The sequence below is a fragment of the Lepisosteus platostomus genome, chromosome 21 (assembly GCF_059453375.1).
Source record: "Lepisosteus platostomus isolate fLepPlt1 chromosome 21, fLepPlt1.hap1, whole genome shotgun sequence".
Lineage (NCBI taxonomy): Eukaryota > Metazoa > Chordata > Actinopteri > Semionotiformes > Lepisosteidae > Lepisosteus > Lepisosteus platostomus.
Window position 1 is genome coordinate 9,346,245 of NC_142631.1, and position 23,185 is coordinate 9,369,429.

At 39.1% G+C, this 23,185-nt stretch overlaps 1 protein-coding gene across 9 annotated transcripts in view; it reads left to right on the plus strand.

The window, feature by feature from the left end:
* LOC148643984 (bromodomain-containing protein 3-like) overlaps window positions 1-23,185 on the plus strand; it is a 30,029-nt gene that overhangs the window by 2,755 nt on the left and 4,089 nt on the right. For 2 of the 9 annotated variants that reach the window (XM_088615511.1, XM_088615513.1), the window contains exons 2-12: window positions 6,528-6,858; window positions 9,731-9,868; window positions 10,281-10,425; window positions 10,760-10,956; window positions 13,132-13,503; window positions 15,094-15,222; window positions 15,848-16,057; window positions 16,464-16,532; window positions 17,483-17,727; window positions 20,009-20,301; window positions 20,743-20,868. In XM_088615511.1, the coding sequence (XP_088471637.1) occupies window positions 6,658-6,858; window positions 9,731-9,868; window positions 10,281-10,425; window positions 10,760-10,956; window positions 13,132-13,503; window positions 15,094-15,222; window positions 15,848-16,057; window positions 16,464-16,532; window positions 17,483-17,727; window positions 20,009-20,301; window positions 20,743-20,868 (2,125 nt within the window). In that variant the 5' untranslated portion in view covers window positions 6,528-6,657. Of the gene's footprint in view, window positions 1-6,527; window positions 6,859-9,730; window positions 9,869-10,280; window positions 10,426-10,759; window positions 10,957-13,131; window positions 13,504-15,093; window positions 15,223-15,847; window positions 16,058-16,463; window positions 16,533-17,482; window positions 17,728-20,008; window positions 20,302-20,742; window positions 20,875-23,185 lie in introns of all 9 variants that reach the window. The other 7 variants (XM_088615518.1, XM_088615519.1, XM_088615515.1 and 4 more) reach the window with 5 other exon arrangements.

Below are 23,185 nucleotides of genomic sequence, written 5' to 3' on the forward strand. Positions count from 1 at the left end.
CTCTATTATTTTAAGGCAGCATTGCAGAGTATTGGTTAAGGTTCTGGACTCAGGACTGGAGGATCATGGGTTCAAATACCAAGTGCAACTTGCTTTTGTGTCTGTGAGCAAGGTATATCACTCGATTGCCCCAGTAAACACCCTGCTGTATGAAAGAGTCTTTAGTTCAAATGAAAGCGGATTTAACCTGACAAATTAAATGAATGCTCTGTATGTATAAGTATTTTGTATTGTCAAATAGTCCTGAGTACTAACAAATTATTTAACTAATAGGAATATTGAATAATACCCTACTGCAAAGAAATAATATACTGCATAGTAACAAAATGGTACGTTGTCTGCTGTTTCAAATAGTTTTGTTTCATGTAGAGCCGTCCCTGGTTCATCTTTGATCATACTCAAGGTCCTGTTGAGGAGGAAAAACGCACAAGTACCCATTGACCCTTTGTACTCCATCAATATTTCCGGCTGTTTATGCAAAATCCGAGTTCATAATAAAGGCGACATCATGCAGTGATTAAACAGCTGTCATTAGAAGTTGAGCTATTGATCCTTCCAGTAATCCTTTCTCTTCTTTGAAAAGCAAATTAAATTGCTTGGGATTTCCCTGTCTATCTATCAACTAGGCTAATCAATCCAATTTATATTTTTCTGTTTAGTCCCAGATCATACAGTATTTTCAACAGCAGGAGATTAATCTTATCAGTGATTTAAAAGCTATCTTGCCTTAGCAACTAACTGTATGGAAGTTACTTAGATGAGTCTCTGACTAAGTTTTCCAGTGTTTTATCATTGATCTTTTTTTTGTGTGTTTATTGTGATCTCTTGTGCGTCTCAGCTCCTTCCGATAACTTGGTTATACATTCTGTTCTTTCTTAGAAGGCATCTTTGGACTTTACAGTGACTGTAATCATTCTTGAGAGATGAAACCTACATTCATTTTTTTTTGTAAGCGAAAATGAGATTTTGTGATTGGGCTGTGTAGAATGGTGAGGAGAAAATATTAAGATGTCCTCCAAGTTGACCATAACAATCTTTGGTTCCAGCTGTGATTTGAATAGTCTGTATTAGCAGTATATACACCTCAATCTTTCCACTCTTTTCAGCAAATACTGTTGGACCATTTCTTGACATTTTTTCATAGTTGTTTACAACTTCTGTCAATCTATCCCATTTTGTATTGGTAACAAATCTCAGGAGCAGCAGCACAAGACGCAGTATACGATATTAAAACATTTGGTTTAAGCACAGATTTTTCCCCAGTACAGATTTTCCCCATGACGTTTGGATCTTCAGAGCCAGAGTTCCCCTCACTCTGTGGGACACTCGACTCTTGTGGCCTGTGGCTTTGAGCATTCACTCTTGAAGCAGATCAGACAACCTCCCTATCTCAACAGTTTCCTGTGAGCCTGTGGTCCACAACTGCGTGCTTTTTGGTTTACCATGAGAGAAAGTGGGTTCTTTTTTGGTGTTTCAGAGGTTGACTATTTTACGGATATAACACATCATGCCTGTCTGGAACGTACTGATGCTCAAGCTTCAGTAAATACCAAATATGTTCTAGACTTATGAAATTTGCACTTTTTTTTTGCAAAGTCTCTTCGGTGTTGGAATCCAAATTCAAAATGTATTTGAATATGTATATTTCCAAATCCTGTCTTGAGATATGTTAGCTTGGCAAAATTTATAACTTTAGGCGGTATACTGTACCCCTTTTTCAAAGGTTTAATGCAGTTGAAACAAGGAACATCTTTATGCTTTTGGGCAAGATTTATTTTGATCATCAAGATTTTTAATTTTATGTATTTTAAGGTGTTAGGTTTTAGGCACTCCTGTCTGTGGTCTATAAAATGTTATACTGTATCATAATTTATTTAAAAATGTATGTTTTGCCTTTAAATGTTCCTTTATAACTTAAACTACACAGCATAAGATCTTGAAATGCAATATATTGTCTATACATTATGCAGTGCATTTTTTATACAGATGTGTTTTAAATCTGACTATGGTCTAGTTGTAGCAGACTTGATCCAGGAGTGGACATATTGTAGATTCTGTGTGGGAGGTGTTGAATTGCTCTTGATATATTGAGATCTCACACCAGCTTCCACTGTCTTTTTGTTCAACAAAATCTACACCTCATAAAAGCTGCTGTCAAAACTAGCTTCCCAGGGTTCCTGAAAGACTAGCACTGGTTTCTGTGGTTTCTATGTTTCAGATGTATTGTTGTTTTTCATTTTCAATTTGTCAACAACCGAACAACTGAAGCCTTCACCGTAGGCCCTAAAGTGTATCACTGCCCCTCCAGGTCAGAACTGAATGCTTTTTTTCAACCCAGTACCAGACAAAGAGAGACCTGGAGTTTGACGTTACTGATGAATCAATAAGAAATGAGTAGTACATTAATAAGCAAATGAAACCAGAGTTTTTCTTCAACTGCCACAGCTATGAGCGTAAGCCCTGCTTTTCCAAAATCACTTAATATATGGTTCTCATTCATTGAGTAATTGTGACCATTTATCTTTTCTAACAAGGTTTTTTGCCGTCTTTTTAGTTAAATAGCTGCCCTTTCATGTGAAGGTGTAGCTGGGTGTCAGTTGTTGCTTTGTTCTTTCTGAATCCGTTACTTGGTAATGAGAAGCTTATATCGCTAATGTGTAAAATGAAAGTGTGTTTTTTCATGTATTTGTGTTGCTATTTAGGTATAGGCTCCCTATAAAAAAAGGATTGGAAGTGTTAGCTAAAAAGTTGTGATGTAGGGCCTATGTCAACATCTGGCTCAAATTGAAAAGTGGTAGAAATAAGCATCAAGTCCACTGAATCTTAAACATAAAACATTAGACATTCAGAATATTTGGGTTTTCCTGTCAAGAGATGTCAAGAGATTTGAAAATCATGATGTATACAAGTAGTTTGTAGCAAGTAGTTTGTGCTACTTAATACTTTCTTTGTCCTCTTTACCTTTTATTTTCTGTCGTGTAATGTTATGTTTTCCCTGTAGTCAGCTCCAGGTTTTAGATTTATTTAAAAACAAAGTAAAAATAAGAAGTGTTATGGCTAGAACACAGTTTTGAGGTCATAAAGTTTCTTCAGCACAATTGCAGTCATAGGAATTTTTCATTCACTGAGTGGCAGATTTTGAATCCCAGAATGTCCACACTAGGCCAATTGACAGGGGTATGGTGCATTTTTCAGTATTAAAATACTTTATCCTTTGAAAGTAGTCAGGGATAGAGATCTGGAATAGAAATAAAATTTATAGAATTAATAGCAATGTATCGCTGGGCAAGACAACAGCATGTAACTGCAAATGCACATTTCTGTGGGTTTTTGTAGTTTTTGTCTGTTATGTAGCACCGGTAAATTGAAGTATTGCACTGTGTTGACAATCCAGAACTGCCGTCTGAAGGTGCCACTTACCCTTTTCTGCCGCTGATACGGCTTTGTGATTGGAGTTAACAATTTCTACTGAAATGAGCTGCAGGTATTTGTAGTTTTGATTTCAAGTTATACGTCAGAGGAAATAATGAGTATGAATTCTTGCAGGCACTTCTGATCTACTGTCCCTTGTCAGAAAGCAAGTTTCGGAATGGTGTACCAAGACACGATTAAACTAGCCACTGCAGATAATTCTGTAAGTTAATAGAGAAATATGTTGAATAGTTACTGTCAGACTTCAGCTGTAAAAACTGGATGATGAGCAAGTAATGGCTGGAGTGTAGTTAATAGAAGGACAGCAACTCTGTTCATCATGTGCTTTGCTGGAAATATGAAAATAAATAGCATGATAGGTTTGAAAGATCCATTAATTAGAAGAATAGAAACCATCTCCCTTAAAGATGGTACTTTGAAGCATTCTGAATCTCAAATTATTTTGAAACAAAATGAAATATTCACTTTAAAAGGGTTTGGACGTAGATGGCAAATGTAGTGTTAGAAGTTTGTCATTTCGTAAACAGTTGACTTTAAGAATAAAGCTACTAATTTTGTTAGCTATTTTTAATTACAGTAACTGTGTAGTGTTTTATATGGATATTTGAAATCAATAAAATTCATAAAATAGGAAATTAAGTAAAAATTCAAATTGAAGTGTCAATACAGTGAAATAACTCATTTTTAATGTACATAGTTTTAATTACATTTAGAAATTTCTGTACAAATCCTACTTTTTTGCAAAACAAATTAGAATAGAACAGTGATACAAAGCTACAACAGAAATGAAAGAAGTTATTTTCATCACAGAAGGTATTTTCTATTCTAAATGCATTCTCTTAAGCCAAGGGGTCAGCTTTTATGTACAACCAAGCTTGCCAAGATAATAGAAAAGACTGAATGTTATCTATGTCAATAACAAATGGTAGCTCTAAGAGTGCAAAGGAAAATTGGTACTTGAGCTGCACAGTGCCTGTAGACTGGTGGCAGAGGGTTAATAGCCAAAGGTTACATCAAGGCTTTGGTTTTGGGGACATGCAGAATACAGTTTAGTAGTAGCCAGATGTAATCGATGTGATATTTTATAGTCAGTCTTAATGTACTCCTAGGTTTTTATTTTATTTTGGGCTTTTATAGTCTTAGCTAGACTATAAAGGAAAAAGTAATAGGTTTATTCCATGCTGAAAAAAAGAAGAGAGAAAAAACACAACGTTTCGGCCGTGGAGCCTTCTTCAGGTGTCATCATAGCTATGATAGTCTTAGCTATGTATAAACACTAAATACATACAGCTTAATAAGTAGGCCAACTTGTAAGATGGGTTATTTTCAGTGTTTTTTTTCTTTAAAAAAATAAAACTTTGGGTTTCAAAATGAATCACTTTTTCAAAATTTAATTTTGGCTTGTTTGTACTGCTGACAGTAAATTCAGTAGCTCATCAGCAATGCTACTTACAATTTATGAGCATAGCTTTGGAAAAAGCAGATTCCTGAGTAGTTGTATATGAAAAATAATATAAGATGTAAGTGGAAGTGTGAAAGTTTGGTGAAAGCGGACTACATGCACATTATCACAACTTGTAAAAAAATGAAAACTAAGATTTCATAGGTTTTAACATCTTCCCAATTCAGCAGTGCCAATTAAAAAAAAAACTTAAATATTTGTTCCAGTGGAGATTGTATTGCTGTACTGAAAGGTTTGCAACTATTGCTCCAGATAGTACTGCAGAGTGTGCAGTATGGTGGATTTTATTAAAGCTTGTGAGTTTTTAATGGTTGGATTGGCAGCTGGGTAGATGTTACAAGTGAAATTGTAAATCTCTGTCAATAAGACACAATTAAAACAGTTTTTGAGCATGAAAACACTCCAAAGTTTTCTGTTATTGAAGTGGATATATTTTCAGGAAATAACTCCTGATTCACTTATCCTGTTGGATCATTTTTAAAGAAAAAAAGTCACCGAATAAGTTAATATGCCTGCCATGCTAAAGGTGTCTTTGATGTGAACCTAGCATCCGTTCTCAGACTATGATGGGCTTCTTTTAAAATGGTTTTGGTATTTTAAGAAGCCAAGTTTTAGGAAGAATAACTTAAGAGTTCTCAATGAATCCACGGAATAGGTTTTTCTTGGGCCTCTCAAGTTTTTTTTTTCCAATATATAGTAGCATTACTGTGGATGTTTTATTCAGGGGGGTCTGGTTTCCTCCTCTCTGCCATTTGGAAAAGGGCCTCCCTGACTGAGGCTGTTTCTATGAGAACATTCTAGAGCTCCTCTTACCCAAGGGAAAACAAATATAAAACACACTTTCTCTTGTGCTGGCAGCATCACCTACAGAATTGTATGAAAGGTATTTTCTCTGGCCTAGGTGTAAGATGGTAGTTTGTCAATTTTCTTCGCTTTATGAGGAGCTCATTCTAAAAATTGGAAACTATCGATTAAAGAGACCCCCTTCACTCCCTTCTGAGGTGCAGCTACTTTCTCCAATGGGCATTTTTTATGACTTTTATGACGTTTATGACTGGGAAGATCTTGAAAAGGGAAACAGCTGATTTCATCCTCTAACTTGCATTTTTATCTCTTAAAAAGTTTAGGAAAAGCTTGGAATGTCTGATTTCTTGTTATTTATATAAAGGCTACCCTTGTTTGTATTCATTATTCTCCTGTAAATATTTGGCCATATTTAACACACTTGTCAGTTGCCATGCTTGCCTTGAGTTTGTTAGCTAACAATTCTCAAACATAATTGCTGGAAAATGAGATAACTGGCAAATGTGCAATAATGCATACAGTTATGAATTTAAAAATTTGACCACTGATTGAGTGTGGAGTTTCAAAAGAACATTTAGAAAAAATATTACCAGCCTTAGGAAAAATATTTGTAGCTCTGAGGTGTTTAACACAATTGTAAAAATTACATGAAGTACATAATTTTTGAAATTTTCTGTGTGGTCAGTTTTCTTGTGATTAGTGAACATTGGAAGGTCATCATGGGAAGAGACAGATTTCAGTTTTCCATGGTCGCGGCTGAACTTCACTCGTGCCCGCTCTTGTATTCTTTTGATTGATTAAGGTGTCCTACCAACTGTTTCTCTTGCAGAGGTCACAAGGTCTGGCTCTGAGATGGGATGCGGGTCCCCTTTGGGGAGTAAAGAGCACAAAGAGGAATACAGAACCCATTGAAGACAGGGGAAGTCACAGACAAAGAGAGTGACAGCAATCCTGAAAGGATGTCAGCAGTCACCTCGGCCATACAGGCTCCGCAGCCTGGTGTCAACCCCCCACCGCCCGAGGTCACCAACCCCAACAAGCCAGGCAGAAAGACCAATCAGCTGCAGTACATGCAGAACGTGGTGGTGAAGACCCTTTGGAAGCATCAGTTCGCCTGGCCTTTTTATCAGCCAGTGGATGCCATCAAACTAAGCCTCCCGGTAAGTAATGTCTGTGTGATAATTCTGCCTTTTGCAAGTCAGATTGGTTTGACATGGAAAAATTGGAACTCTTTGGTGTTTTTAAGCCTAAAATTATTGTAATCATAAGTTTGACATATTTTGCCATAGTAGTTTAATAATTAAAATGCTAGGAAATCTAATGTTTAGTAATTGTCTGATAATACTGTAAATTGCCACTCAGGATTTTTTTATTTTATATTTATATTTCTTAAGCAAGAATGGTTCTCTGTTGTTATCCAGGACAAACCAGTAACATTTTGCAGATTGATAGTAAAGCTGATTTGAATCCAAATGAAAAATCAGAATTAATTAAACAGATAAATTAGTCTGGCATGTGATTTTCTTAATGACTGTTGTCTCAAATGTTTTCAACTTCATAGCAGTTTTGTTGCTATTCTGAGATTTGAACTTGAATGCTAATAACCTCTGCATCATGACTGTTAGTACCTATATAATTTGGTCCGACACACCAATAGGATTCTAAATCGTCACAGACAGCATATATCAAAACTCGCTAATAAACCAGTGTTCTTACTCTCAGAAGAATTGATCTGTCATTATTGAATTATAATTATCTCCACTATCATCTATAGTGTCCACGTCTAGTGCTGTAGATCTACAGTGCTGCAGGGTATTCCTGTTATTTTAACTATCTAGGATCTGAAAGCAAGCCAGCCGATCATGTTATTGGTCCATTTAAGAAACCAAGAATGCAGAGCTGTAATCCAGAATCCCCTGTGACACGTGAGGACCAGACAAACAGGAATCATTCACAGCTTACCGAACAGATCATGCTCATCAAACAAGCCAGCGAGGGCCAACTTCACACCTCACCATTTACTTAATCAGTCAGCTGCTTTCTTTCTAAGCACTTTAAAAACCAAAGTTTTAATTAAAGACATTGGGAAAATCAGATGGACTTTGGATCTCACTGACCATCACTGTTGCATCTGTATTGACTCCACCCCAATGACCGCAGGCAAAGCTACATAATGCATTGCCCTTTTATTGCTTTTTAATCGGTCTCGGTCTGTAGGTAGTAATCCGTTAGAGTTCAAATCACCTAAAGAAGCATACTACTTCTGCGTTTTTGGCTTTTTATCATTTAATTTTTGTTTTGTTCTATTGCCATTTGCATTGCTACTTAGGCGCTGCTAAAAGAACTATCTCAAACACGTTCTTTACCATCAACAATAATTACTGGCTTTTATTTTAGCAGGAACTGAACTTCCGAATTAAAAATATAACGTCTCTTTAGGTGAACTGTACTATCCATTTGGTGAACCACAACCTTCAAAATCTTTAAATTTCATAACATTTCAACGTGGTTCGAAGTCCACAAAGTTCACAGATTCTCACAATTTTTAAAAAGTGATTTCTTGGTCCAGTTTTTTTCGTTACTCACGATTTCCAAGTTTATGATGAGATTTGCTAGTCAATGTGAATGATAATCCTCCCTTTATTTTAGATGTACATATTATCATTAGCATATTAGCCTGTAGAGATTAAAAGTACCACTTGTTCAGTCTTCTGTATTATCTGTCACTGTCTCAGCTGCTGTACATACAGAAATGAAAACATGTACAAGCAAATTTATACTGATGGAAAAAAGAAACGCAACACCTCCTCCTCCACACTCTGGCCCACCTGTCTGCGTGGAACAGGCTGAAGAGTGACTCATCCATGAAGAGGACCTGATGCCACTGCCAACGAGTCCATCACAGCCTCTGTCTGGCCCAAGCCAGTCAGGTGTGACATGTAGGAGCTGTGAGCATAGGGCATCTGACAGGTCGTCTTGTTCTAAGGCCAGCAGCATGGAGCCTCACTGTCCTGTCACTGATGTGGGCATTGTGTCTGCTGGCAGTTTCAGCAGCAGTACGGGTGGCAGATCTGAAACGATCTCTCAGATGGACCAGTCTGATGTGCCGGTCCTGCTCTGCTGTGGTCACCCAAGAGCAACTGGATCTTGGACAGTAATCTGTCCTGCCAGTCTGCTGAAACCTTCTCTGCAGTTGGGACACAGTGGAGCGGCTTACTCCATAGTATCTGGCAATGCTGGCACATTATGGAATGCCCAGAAAACTGACTAAGTGGGGCCTTTTACTTGCAGTGACCTAAGCTTTGAATTAAGGCCTTTTTAAAGGTGACCTGATCGTTCATTGTTCCACCTGGACCTCATTGGGTAAAAGTGCACCTAACGAGCTTTCGTGTGATTGGCAAGTTGCAATGCTTCACTGCACAAGCTGTATTGCTGGTCAGAGGGCTTAAAACAAATTAACAACTTTTTGTGAAAGTACATAAGCTATAACTGTAGTATTCGCATTCCACAAAATGTTGTTTCTTTTTTCCATCAGTATATATACGATTCTGTAGACAGGCATAGGGAAAAGCACAGAATACTGTTTCATATGAAGTTAATGCATTTGGCTGGCCAAACTGGCAGAAAATAAGAGGTTCTGGTTCTTTCAGAGGAACTTCCTACTGGCATGGTAATATTAGTGCTACCAGGTGGCTATAGATGGCTGAGGAGCACTTGTTTGACTAACTGATACTGCTGCTTGTCAGATGCTTGTAAAACATATCAGCATGGATAAAGAGCTGGGCTCTGGGAAGAGATCATCTTCTTGCTCAGTTCACAGTGGAGAACGAACATAAATGCTCTTTAATATAAACAGAATGTGTGTGACTTGATCTTCTGTCACCTACCTCTTGAAATTTTGCTGCGTACTTTTGCAACCATGGTGACACATTAGTTGGTAATGTGCTCGTAGTGTTCGAGGTGTTAAAATATGGTTACACATCTGTTCCATGCATTTTAAAGTAAATTTATATCTTAATTTTTGTCAAACAGGATTATCATAAAATCATCAAGAACCCTATGGACATGGGAACTATTAAAAAGAGACTGGAGAATAACTACTACTGGAGTGCTAGTGAATGTATGCAAGACTTCAATACCATGTTTACTAACTGTTACATTTATAACAAGGTAAGTATGGCAAGCATTTTGTAATAGCTTGCAGTATTTTGCCTTAATTGAAATTCTAAATGCTATGGCTTTGTGACTGAAAATTTAAAATGAACCATACCAATGCACCATTTTGTATTGTTGACTCACTTTTATTTCTGTTCCTCAGACTTATTTTGCTTTCATTTTTTTTGCTTTTGTTCCTTAATTTCATGGTAGGATTTTCTGCTGGCTACTATAGTTATAACCCCTTTTTGATGTGGGGAGGGAATTTTCAGTTTACAATGGTGCCTTTAGTATTTCTCTTTACAGTCATTTGTAATTTTTTTCCTAAGTGTTGCTTTTGTTTTGAGTAAAGGCGGAGTGTTATCTTTAGGTTTTTGGAAAAAGGTATTAACCCCCACCCTCCTTTATTGCCTGCTGTCTCCTCTAGCCTACCGATGATATTGTCCTGATGGCTCAGGCGTTGGAGAAAATCTTTCTCCAGAAAGTGGCACAGATGCCACAGGAGGAGGTGGAGCTGCTCCCACCTGCGCCCAAGGGAAAAGGCCGGAAGCCAGCAGGAGCACCTAGCACTGGTAAGAGCAGCAGACGTCCTGAAGACACCACTCGCCCAGACTGGGGCACATCTGAGAAACACGACATGGTACAGCTTCTTTTTCCAGGGTTATCTTGGCAAAATGTTATCCAGAATTTCATAGGTGACGGCATGTTATTTAAGGACTTTTTTCAAATTGTTCAGGTTGTACTTTGCATACTTTGTGTAACTCTTCCTTTTCAATTGACATGTAACATACAAGTTTTTTTATGTTTACCAGCCTACAGTGATGCATTTAGGGTTTGGACATCAGTTTGTTCCAGCTTTTGCTTGCTTGTCCCTCACTGAATTTCTCTTTTGTGGTTGTTTTCTAGGAAGCCAGCAGGTGGCGGCAGTGTCTTCAGTCTCTCCACCTCCATCTTTTCCCAGTACCCCTCCTGCAGTCTCTCAGACACCAGTTATCGCAGCAACTCCAGTGCCAACGATCACCCCCAATGTAACGCCTGTTCAGGCTGCTCCCCCTGCAGCTCCCATGATGCCTGTCGGTCCTCCAGCACAGCCAGTTGTCAAAGTAGGTCCTGTAGTAGGAGCTCAACCAAAAAAAAACAGCTTCCCAACAAGTCACATACCAAATTCCACAGAATGGTACTGTAATTGTACCACACAGTGAAGTCTTTTGAATTAAATTTTAGTTTTTATTCAGCTGTGCTTCAACAGGAACACCCAGGGCTCAAGTCTGAGAGAAAGCACACTATTTAAAAGTGGCCTCAGTTATTGGAAAATGTTCCCCTTTTTAAAATGTGAGCGAAAATATTCCTCCCCTCTGAAAACAAATGTTGATGGTGTTTTTGAAAAACCTGTGCTGCCAAATGAGCAATGACTTAGGTCCTCACCCACTCCAGAGTGTCGGTGACTGGGCTGTTGCCTTTGTGCTGGGTAAATCATTTGCAGAAAGTGTTTGAAAACACTTGAGTTTTGGGAAGAGGCTGAGTTAGAAGTTAAAATATTTTTCTTCCTGAAAAAAAAATCAGCAATGAAGAGCTTTTTTCATTTTATATAAGCTTTGTGTTTCTCTTCTTTTATGTGGCACTGATAAGGTTTATGAGGGATTAAGATTAAAGAAGATTTGAGAGACCAAAGAAGATCAAATTAAAGCACTTGGTCATGAAAATTGTGAAAAACTCACCACAAGGAGACGTTGTTGTAGATAAAATAATAGGAGCTGGTGGTCAGTTTGAGGACAGTGATTCAGTTTTCAGCATTGTTAACACCATGTAGCTTGATGTCATGAAGTCTGTCTCAATCTAGGCAATATCTGGGCCTAGATAGTCGTGGGATGGGCAACTTTAAGGACAAACAAGTTACTGCTGTATGTGGTGTTGGTGGACCAGTAGGTGGTGCTCTTTCCTCTGGACTAGAATTTCCAATACCTCATTATAGTGATAGGGGTAAGTGTGCTGTGTGAGGTGCTGTCTTGTGGATGAGATGTAAAAATCTTATGGCACTGTTCATAAGTGTAGAGGTGTTACTTTGTGCTGACAATCTGGCCTACCTTCCTTTTTCCCTTTATTTGTTTAATACAAATACATGCAGAAGTGTGAGTAAATAATTAAGTTTGTTCCTGTAGTTACGTAAAGGAAGCAAATACATTTTTAATTTTTATACAGAATACATGGTAAAACAGGCAAAAGTAAAGGTAGAGGGGATTCATTCATTCTAAAAGTCATAGTAGATGCAATAAAAAAGAATATAAATAAAAAGCTATTGACAGCATAATTATCAGAAATAGGATTTTAATTAATGCCTGAGCTACAGTAGTTGACAAGGACACTGAAGACCGAAGCAGAAAAGAGGAAAAACACAACTGACATAGGCAAAAAAGCAGAACCAAATTCCTCATCCTCCAGAACATCTCACGCAGAGTGGTGTCGTATCCACAATCCAAGCATGCCAGATTAACCTAACAGACCATACACTCAGACTACACTCAACTTTCCTACAAGACTCTTAGTTGGACTATAGACACATGTAATCCTACCAGTAAAGAATACTAATATATTTCCGTTACTCTGAGCAAGAGTTTATCCGAATTACTGATATAAAATATGGAACTAATGCTGTATGCTCCAAAGATCTGTTTTCTTATTCATGGATCTTGGCATGGTACATTCAGGAAGAAAACACAAAAAACCTAGATGAAAATGAATTAAAAAATTAAGAAAAGCAATAGGTAAATTAGACCAGAAATGACTATTGTAGAAGGTTCTGTACAATTACTCTGCCATCCAATCCCTCCTATGACCCTCCAAAGATCTCCCTTAATTCAACTAGTGAAGTAATGTCTCAGTTCTATACTTGATTTGCTGTGTGGTTGAGGCTGCTGATGCAAAATGGCAAGCAGGTGGGTCAAGGGTGGATAAAGTTTTCATGCACTATATAAGTGTAATATATTTTCCTTAGCCAAAAACAGTCCTCAACCTTAACTGAAGGCTGGTGGAACCAGTGGAACTTGAAGTTCAGTGGCACACACTATCCTGACTACATCTTTCAGCAATCTTCAGCTAGAAGAAGATGCGAGTGGAATATACCCTGTTTAGTCTCTTCTTCTTAATCACATTATTTGGGGCTTCCTAATTTTTTGGTCATTTGGGTAAGCTTTGGCCAGCACATGAATGAGGAATGTGATATTTGGAGCAGATGCCTCCCCAGTAATCTGTGTGTGGGGTTGTTTTTCTTCCCTTACCAGAAGAAGGGCGTGAAGCGGAAAGCAGACACAACGACGCCCACCACTTCAGCCATCACCGCGAGCCGTAGCGAGTCCCCCACCCCGCTGCTGGAACCCAAGCAGGCCAAAGTGGTCTCGAGGAGGGAGAGTACAGGCCGCCCCATCAAGCCCCCCAAAAAGGACCTGGAGGACGGGGAGGTACCACAGCACGCAGGGAAGAAGGGCAAACTGAATGAGCACCTAAAGTACTGCGATAGCATCCTGAAGGAGATGCTCTCCAAAAAACACGCTGCCTATGCATGGCCTTTCTACAAGCCAGTTGACGCTGAAGCTTTGGAACTGCACGACTACCACGAAATCATCAAGCACCCCATGGACCTCAGTACTGTCAAAGTACGTCCCCAATCCTGAAACAGCTTCCTCCTTCCCTTAATAGATGGCAAGGTTGTGCAGCATGTGCTGTGACCGAATGCCTTTGGAATACATTTATGCCTCACAGCTACAATGCCTGGAATTTTTATATGTAGCTCTGTGTGTACTTTCCGAGTCCGGAAACGTCCGGAAACGTCAAAAGTTTTTTTTTTTTGGAAGCCAGCTTGGTCATTTTCTCGAAAACAATATTGGTAGTTCTCTCGTGAGTGCTGATGATAGCTTTGGCTTTTGATTGTACAAACTTCACAGTGAAGTTTCTGTTTTCTAAAGAATTCTACAGTTTTCTATTGTTTTATTTTGCCTAATTCCCTCTATGCTTTATATTGTAGTGTGAGAACTTAATCTTTTGATTCTGCCAACCTTTGAGCTATAACAGGACGAGGTCAAACTGGGATCTTGAACCTGGTCTTACCAGGTTTGAGTATACTAGGGGTTCTGCTAGTTAACCCTTGATGGCATGAATTTGCGGTTATTAACAAGTGTCAGGACAACAGCTGCCTCTATTTCAACACTGAGTTAAAAATGTCTTTAATGTCCCCAAGTGCTCTATTTTGCCAGCTACTTTAACACCCTGCAACTTGCAACTGGCAACCCACTGAAGCTAAGCAAGTGGGAGCCTGGCCAGTACCTGGATGGGAGACCCAGCCAAGGTTGCTGCTGGAAGAGTTGTTAGAGGTCCAGTAGGGAGCGCTCACCCTGTGGTCTGTGTGGGTCCTAATGCCCCAGTATAGTGATGGGAACACTATGCTGAAAAAAAGGCACTGTCCTTTGGATGCGATTTAAAACTGAGGTCCTGACTCTCCATGATATTTAAAAATCCAGGGCATTTTTCAAAAAGTTTTGGAGTGTTTGGCCAAATTTCCCCCTGGCCCTTATCAGTCATGGCCTCCTAATAATGCGCATCTATGAACTGGACTCCTTACTCTGTTCTCCTCCCCACTGATAGCTGATGTGTGGTGAGCGTACTGGCGCACCTTGGCTGCCGTCGCATCATCCAGGTGGGTGCTACACATTGGTGGTGGAGGGGAGTCCCCATTACATGTGAAGTGCTTTGAGTGGAGTGTAAAGATTTATTTCAAAATACTTTATTCATCCCCAGTGGGGCAACTAAAGAAACAATTTAAGAAAGGTGCGTTATATGTGTAAGGATTATCATACTTTTTCTCATTTCCTGCAGTAGTGTGATCTGTAGAGACACCTGTGAGTACCTCGTTCATTTTAATTTGAACCAGTTAAGGAAAAAGGCAGATCACTTAAAATCTCCAATGAGAAGCCATGTGCTGTCTACCTTTCAAAAAGGCGAGTATCTTCACCTCTGTCCGTGTTAAGAAAATTGTCCTCATACTTTTTCAAGACATTCAATTCAAAGCCTCCCTCTCTGCAGAAAATGTGCCAGGTAAAGAGTTCATAACAAATACACAAACCATTTTCTTTTTCAAACCACATTTTTGATTCCTGTGATAAGTGAACTGTGAAGTGTGAAATAATAAGGCTACTGTCGGCTGCTCTGATACGGTTGGGTTAAAAATGAAAATATTTTGTTGTCCGCAGAAAAAGATGGACAGCCGGGAATACCAGGATGCTCAAGGCTTTGCAGCTGATATCCGATTAATGTTCTCGAATTGTTACAAGTACAATCCTCCTGATCACGAGGTGGTGGCCATGGCCCGGAAACTGCAGGTATGTCTGCAGCGTCGTCTTTTTTTGAGGATGTCTGCTGGAAGTGTTGTCTGACTTAATCCCAGGTTAGTCTGTGTTTTAAATTCAGTAGTGCAGCCTGCACTTCCATATTTCATATTTTCTGGATATTTAGTTGTGGGAAAAACTTGGTTGGTCAGAAGCAGTAAAACAAGATTAAATAGATACATTTAGGTATTCTTACTTTCTTCAGTTTTCACACTTCTCAAGATAATTTTAGTTTTGTCCAAAAACTTTTCTGTTGCTTAATTTGTAACATGGTTTGTGAAACAATGGCTGCTTATTGCTGCCTATAGTACAATATTGGATCAGTCCAGAAATGCCTCTCAAGATCCTGAAGGCTTTTGATGTCGCTGCTTTAGAAGTTGCCTTTTAGCTGCAGGCAAATGCTGTGGTAACCTTTAAGGATCTGTGGTTTCTTGAAGGTTAAAAAAGTCACCTTATTGGATATCGGTGTGAAATAGTTTGAGGTGGGACATCTATACAAAGCAAAAGGACGAAATGTTGCAATAACAGGATTTCTACATAGGTATAACATAGAGGCTATAAAATGCCAATGTGACGCTCAACACCTGAGCCTCACAAGTGCCCCCTCTGTGCCCGGCAGGACGTGTTCGAGATGCGGTTTGCCAAGATGCCCGATGAGCCCGCTGAGCCGGCCCCTCCCCCTGCGCCGCCCGCGGCCCCAGTGGTCAGCAAGAGCACGGAGAGCAGCGAAAGCAGTGGAGACACCTCCTCCGACTCCGACAGCTCCGACTCCGAGGAGGAACGGGCCACCCGGCTCGCCGAGCTGCAGGAACAGGTGGGTTCGGAACAGGTGGGTTTTCAGCACCGGAGGACCGGACAGGGCTCTGTCCACTGGCAGACCCCTCTTCTGTCGGCTCCCCAGGAATCCCCCCTCCCCCCCCGCAGCCAGTGCAGAGTGCTGGAATACAGCTGATTTTCACCCTCTCACCTGCACCCTGAGATGACCTGAGATCTAACCCTCTACCGCCTCAACTTTTTAGGCAGTTCATCAGCCTGATTTATAGTTTGTCGTGCATGCTGTACCTATTAGTTAGGCTTTGAATTTTCATAGCTTTCTTAGAAATGATATTGGTTCATAGTAGCAGCTAAAGGTTATTGTTTTACTTTAAAAAAAGTAAATGTTGTCTAACTCATTTTAACATGATCTTTGGCATATTATATCTTGTCCCCTGATTTCACTTTAACTTTTTTGCCAGCAAATCACTCTGGAGCGCCCCAATGGTAACGGGGCAGGAAAAAAAAACGGGTGTGCCAAACATTTTCAGGTGATTCACTTTTTATTTACAGGTCCCCACTAACTCCTTATTTAACGGCCATTGTGTTGCACCTTGATCTAAGCGGTAGAGGGTTAAAAAAGGGAGGCAACTGATTAAATGTCCACCAAAAGTCAGAGGAGTCAAAATGGCAGGGTTGCTTTGGTTTAAGCACTTTCAGCTGTTCCTTGCGAAAGCTTGCTGTGCTGCGCTCAGAGATTTGCCCTTTTCTTTATGTTTAGAGACTGTTAAAGCTATGGCAAAATTTGTAATGGTGCAAAATGGTTTGTAATGGGACAAGACTTTCCGATATTCTTTTTTAAAGACGTATTCTGTCACCACTTGTGTGTTCTAACCTAAGCTGCGCTTAATGATTCTCCCCTACAAAGTTCACTCTTTTGTGATCTTTATTCATTTTCTTTCACTTTGCTAATTTCTCATTATCTGCCTTGCAATGGTATAATGTTTCAACATGCTTACTCGCTGCTACATGATTTATTAGTATATGCGGCAAAACCATTTAAAACATTGCCCTGTAAAACAACAGGTTTGCAAACCTACCTGGGGGAAGGTTCTTATAGATGCTCTTTTACGCAACCTAAATGAGCGAGTAGAACTAAATGTATTTTATACGATTATAAATACAAAAGCAAATTTGCAAAAGAAAAAATAAGTTCACTTTAGCAAAACTACTGTTACTCAAGAGTTTATGCCTTAGCAGCTGTAGAAGTCTTAAGAAATCTTCAAAGCTAAGCATAATGCCAGATAGAAAGTCATTTGTTTTTTAACATTTTTAATCACCAGCAGTTGATAGAAAATTCCCATTTTGTGAAACAACAAAGAGACATGATCATTTGACAAGACTTGTTCTACATCCCCACAGTCCCTGCTTTCCTATTCTGGAACTGAGCTTCTCTGGGGCCCTCTAGCTAAGAGACAACTCTGTTTGCATCTCTCCCCAGCTTAAGGCGGTCCACGAGCAGTTAGCTGCTCTCTCTCAGGCCCCGGTAAGTAAGCCAAAGAAGAAGAAGGAGAAGAAGGAGAAGGAGAAAGAGAAGAAGAAAAAAGACAAGGAGAAGGACAAGGACAAACACAACAAGGGGAAAGTCGAGGAAGAGAAGAGGGCCAAGTCATCACAGCCGGCTAAACAAACACAGCAGAAGAAAGCACCTACGAAGAAAGCCAACAGCACAACTACCGCAACCAGGTATTTCATCTTCCTGCCCTGGCTTGACACCCTGTGTGTCAAAAGAATGGCTAGAAGATAATTATTGGATGTGTTCCGTCAAACAGAAGCCTTTTCTTCAAACTGTAATATAAAAACCAGCTGCATTGAAGCTCCCCAGTATTTGTGTTGGTTTTATCAATCACCATGTTTCTCATGTCTGACAAAGTTGACAAATGAGTTTCATGGCTGAATTGCAAGGAGAAGCCAGAAATGTTGAAAACTGGTCATTTTATACATGATACAAGGGAATAACATTCTTACTTGAGAGCTGACTGAATGTACTGATGTACACGATTCAAATTGTCCAGAATAAACTTCATAATTACTCGTAAATATCCCTTCTTTGAAAACAATACTGATTCTCCCAAGTGTTATTCAATATTAGAGAACATTTACATCTTCATCTGACTTTATTTGAATTCCAATAATAATAATAGTTTTGATTAATATGCTCACTGCGAATACAGTTAAAATACTAGAGAGCAGCTTTTCTGTCTCACAGAATCTGTACCTCTATGCACTGTAAATCTGCCATCTGAGGAGGTATTTGCAGTGAGGTATTAGTATTGCGTCAGACAATATTAATACAGTGTTAACTACTGGTCATTATCTTTCAATATGTTTCATTAACTTCAAAACTTTGGCTGGGCAGTTTCTTCCAAACTCCCACAGCCCTTTGTGTAGATGTCATTAAAAAGAGTGGAAAAAAATGGACTTAGTATGAAAATCCATTGGTATATTCAAGTATTTTTGAATAGATAAAAACTAAAGACTTGAATACCTTTTAATTTTGAATGCATAAAGAGATTTGTCAAAACTAGAATCATATTCTAGTCTAAACTAGAACCGTATTCTAAATATTGTCCAAATACATTCACCCAAGAAATCAATACATTGCAAGTTCTTTAACCTTTTCCAACCTTCGAACACGTGCGTTCTTTTGCCTTTTATTATTTTCTTGAGGGATGTTTGACCACTTCTCATTATAGGACCTTTCCGTCTCCTTTAGGCTGTGTGCCACAAAACCTGTGATCTTCCTTGTTCAGTCCATACCATCAGTGTTCTACAGTCTTGACCAAGAACATTGATTTTCATGCTTTCTTTACCATTTAGTTATTGAGATTGATGGAAGCTTTGTCGTGTTGTCCTATTGTAAAGTACTTTTGCAACTTCACTTGATGTAAATCTCGAGTACTTGAGAAACTACACCTCGGTTTTGTTGAGAACACCAAGACCAGAGGATGCAAAACACCTCTAAAGCAAGGACAGATCAATTTATTTTGTTCACAGAAGGGATGACATCTATGTTATCTATTTTCAGTATGAGCTTCTGCTTTCTGGTAATGCTGATAATAAGATTGTCCAGAAGCATGGTTTGTTTCATCCAACGACATCATGTGGTCCTATTGACTTGGCAGTCAGTTACTTGCTATTTGGCACAATCTTGTTTTTTATGTTGGCCATGTCTACCACAGACACTAAATTAATGAGGTTAACTTCAACTAGTGGTGTTGGAGACAGTGCTTCCTGACGGTGCCAGAGTTTTTTTTGAAGATTCTTAATTACCCTTGGATGTGAGCTTCCAAAAAGTGCTTTTCTGATTGCACATTTTGGCAAATTTAGATCCTTTTCCTAGTTAGGGTAGCAACCATCCCTTTAGGTAGCCTTTGATTTTTTGATGAGCGACACCATAGTTGAAGTTGAATATCTTAAGGATATTTTTATCAGCATCATTAGAGTTGATGAAGTTTCATTTACATGGTAAGAGTAAATTTGAAAGTTATGTAATGAAGAAATGTTTTTACTTTCATAGTAAAGCTGCTCTAATATTCAGTATTCATTTTCTGGGTGTAACATTACTGTCACATTTTGATTTATAAACGGTTAAAATCTTGGAAGTATACCACCTGGATTTTCTTTTCTAAATCAACTTGCAGTTATATTTAATAAGATTTGGAGGCTACTGCAGTTTTCATTGTGAGTCTTAAACAGTAATATGTAAATGTCTAAAAAAAGGGAAGTGAAAATAATAATGTAATATAACAGATGCATGGAAACACAAAATACAGATGTCATAGGGATGTTAACTTGTGAATACAGGGAATCATAGCTAGATACTCTAAATAGTCCAAACCCAGAAGCCAGAATATATTGTTTATAACTGTTTGACGCTAACATCACTCTTCTCTTTCATGTAAAAATTAAAATTCAGTTTAAGATGAAAGTCGTCATATAACACAGATCTGACTAAAACTTTCAGGCAACCGAAGAAGGGGGCCAAGCCACCCGCTGCCACCTACGAGTCAGATGAAGAAGAAGATTCATTGCCCATGACGTACGACGAGAAGAGGCAACTCAGCCTGGACATCAACCGGCTGCCCGGAGAGAAGCTGGGCCGGGTAGTTCACATCATTCAGTCCCGAGAGCCCTCGCTCAGGGACTCCAACCCCGACGAGATCGAAATCGACTTCGAGACGCTCAAACCCTCCACCCTCCGCGAGCTTGAGCGATACGTCAAGTCTTGTTTACAGAAAAAGCAGAGGAAACCTTTACGTAAGTAGGGTGGCTCTCCCTCCGACCCCTCGCAAATCGCTTGCCTTTCTTCTGAGGGGACAGAATTCTCTCTCCTTTAAAGACTCAAGAACCTGTCTGCTTCAGGAAAAGAACCTTTCTCTGGCTGTAGAGGAAAACAAGCTCCATAGGCGTTTGACTAGCGCTAAGATTCTCTCCACTCCCCTACCCCCTGTGCACGTCTGTTGGTTTATCTTTAGTGTGCTTCCTTTTTTGGTTTGTGATTGAGCTAGAAAAGAGCTTGGCACCCAGTAGTCCAAGGCAGTGACTTTTTGGTATAAGCCGTGCATTGCCTGGCGATGCTTTGAGTTGATTTTATTTTTTTAAAACTAGAAAAGTTCCCTGTGCTCATTGTTAACACAGCTGTGCGGTCCTAGATCGATCCCTGTACTTACTGTACACGGCTGTGTGTTTCATCCACAGCTGGCACAGGGAAAAAAAGTGCGAAGTCTAAGGAGGAACTCGCTCAGGAAAAGAAGAAAGAGTTAGAAAAGAGGCTGCAGGACGTGAGCGGACAGCTGAACAACAACAAGAAACCGCCCAAAAAAGGTACCTGTGTTTCAGGGTTGAACACGGCTTGACTTACAGGCTGCCGAATGGGCTATTGTCTTTAGAGAAAGATAGAGTAGGCAGGTTAGCTAGAGCACGGTTCAAAGAAATGTCCACTGCTGAAGGAGGCCATTTCATTTTCTTTATTTTAACGGGCTTGTTTTGGCTTGCTTTGAAATTGCCCTCCGTCTTCCCGTTTCATTTGACTTTACTTGTTCCCTTGGAGTGGCTCTGCAGTTCTTTTAAAAGTGGGTGATCCAGTTTAATCGGAGTGAATTGTGCTCGACTCACCTCGGGTATATTTCACCTGTGGCCTCTTGTGTAATTGGTGCTTAAAATAGCGATTATTTTTTGTTCATTCCTTTTGCTTATTTATTTTGTTGAACATCATCATGTAGTAACTGTCTTCTACCCCTGGGTGTAGCAGTTAAAGACAGGGACAGATTCACTGCTGCCATGCCACTGCAAACAACTGTGAGAGTAGTGGTTCATAGTCGATTGTGTCAGGATTGCATTCCAGAGTGGTGGTGGTGCTCACCACAAGGAAAGAGCACAAACACTTGCCTGACCTCGGAAACTTATAGTAGGATGCTAAATAACGACCTTTATCAGCATTTGATTTGTGTTTATTTATTCTTGATTGAATAACAGAATTCGCAGACGTGCCTGAGGGAAGGTCTAACTTTATTACTTCTAGAAAGGGGACCTTTCTGTTTCAATCTTCTGTTATTTCACTGCATGCTTTTTTCTACCAATGTTCGCGTCTTGTATGTTTGCATGTTTCTGTTTTATTTTTTTTCATCATTAGAAAGTATTCATGGACCTTGGCAGGATAAATGTTTTGGAAACTGGGCATTTTTATTCAGAATCAACCTGGATTTCCATTTTGTGGTCTTAGCAACTCAGTTTGACAAGTTAAAGAGAGCACTAGTGCTTTGGACATCTCAAATCATTAGAGAATTCTATGTAACTGAAGAGCTGTTCCCTGAAATACTGAATTGGATTTTAGAAGTGTGTGCTCACATTGAGCTATTATTCACGCATAAGAAAAGCTAAAGAGACTTCTGACTGATCTAATAATTCATAATACTACTGGGAATGATTACCAGCAAGCATGTAAAGATAACAATATGAAGTATGCCTACCCATCCAGCAAAAAGGAATTATTGCCCATGACAAATGTAGGAGAATAATACTATCCTTTAAAATATAATGTGGGCCGGTGCTGTTTCACTTGATGCACTGAATGTAATTTCTTCCACTTTCTGCTAATGAGGACATTTACTGTGACGGTCCTTGGGGATCTCTTCCTTCAGTTACACTGCCATAGGAGTGTTAAAAAAATAATTTAACATTATTTTCTTAAGAGCAATAAGTATTGTGAAAGTGGATATGTTTCTGTGCCATGGCGCCTTACTCTTGACACCTGCTCGGGCTTCACAGCTCATAGACAACCTGTTGTTTGTCTAGAAGCCCATATTTTTAATAGTTTATTCTTCACTGCTAGTGACGGTGATGCTTGTCTGTTCTCAAAGACAAGATGTGGGTGATGAAATCCTTAATTTTGTCAAGGTGTTCCTCTGCTTAATGCATCCTATAGTCCACATCGTCACCCATTGCCCTCCAGGTATTTTTTTATGTTTACTTATAGAACCTTTCAAACTCCTAAGAACATGGTAAGTGGAAAGGGTTTTGAAAGTTTTAATTAAAATGGAAGATTGTATTATTAGACAACTGTTTAGAGTTTCATATGCACATTCAACATGGAAGTTGGAGGACTGATTTTGGCAGTCTTCTACTTCTCCACCGTCTTTAATTTACAAAGCTTTAACCAGAAACCAATTCTTAGCGTTTTCTGGTTTAAACATGTCTCTTCTTGTATGTATTTCATGATTTTCAGTTGTTTCTGCTTTGATTTGCAATGGTAGCAAGTTATGAATAAGCTTTTTTGCAGCCATAGTTTTTTTATTTACCAGTGAGTAAATAAAGTAAATTATCCTTAAAACATGCTTCCATATCCTATAGGAAAGCTGTGTTTTGCAGCACTACAATATTTCCTGACATCAGTCCCCTTGAGTTTTGGAAAATTAACTGGTTGATGCAATAATAAATTGTAGTCCAAGCAGAAACAGAACTAAGCAGAAAGCACAAGTCAGAAAAGTTCACATAATCGGCTTTAAAATACCAGAGTTCAGGGATTTAATGGATGTTAAAAGCATTGAAGTAAACTGGTCTATATCATTTTATTTTTTTACATTTAAGACAGTGGGTATTTTCCTGCTTCTCCTATTGCATATTTTTATATTTGGATTAGGTC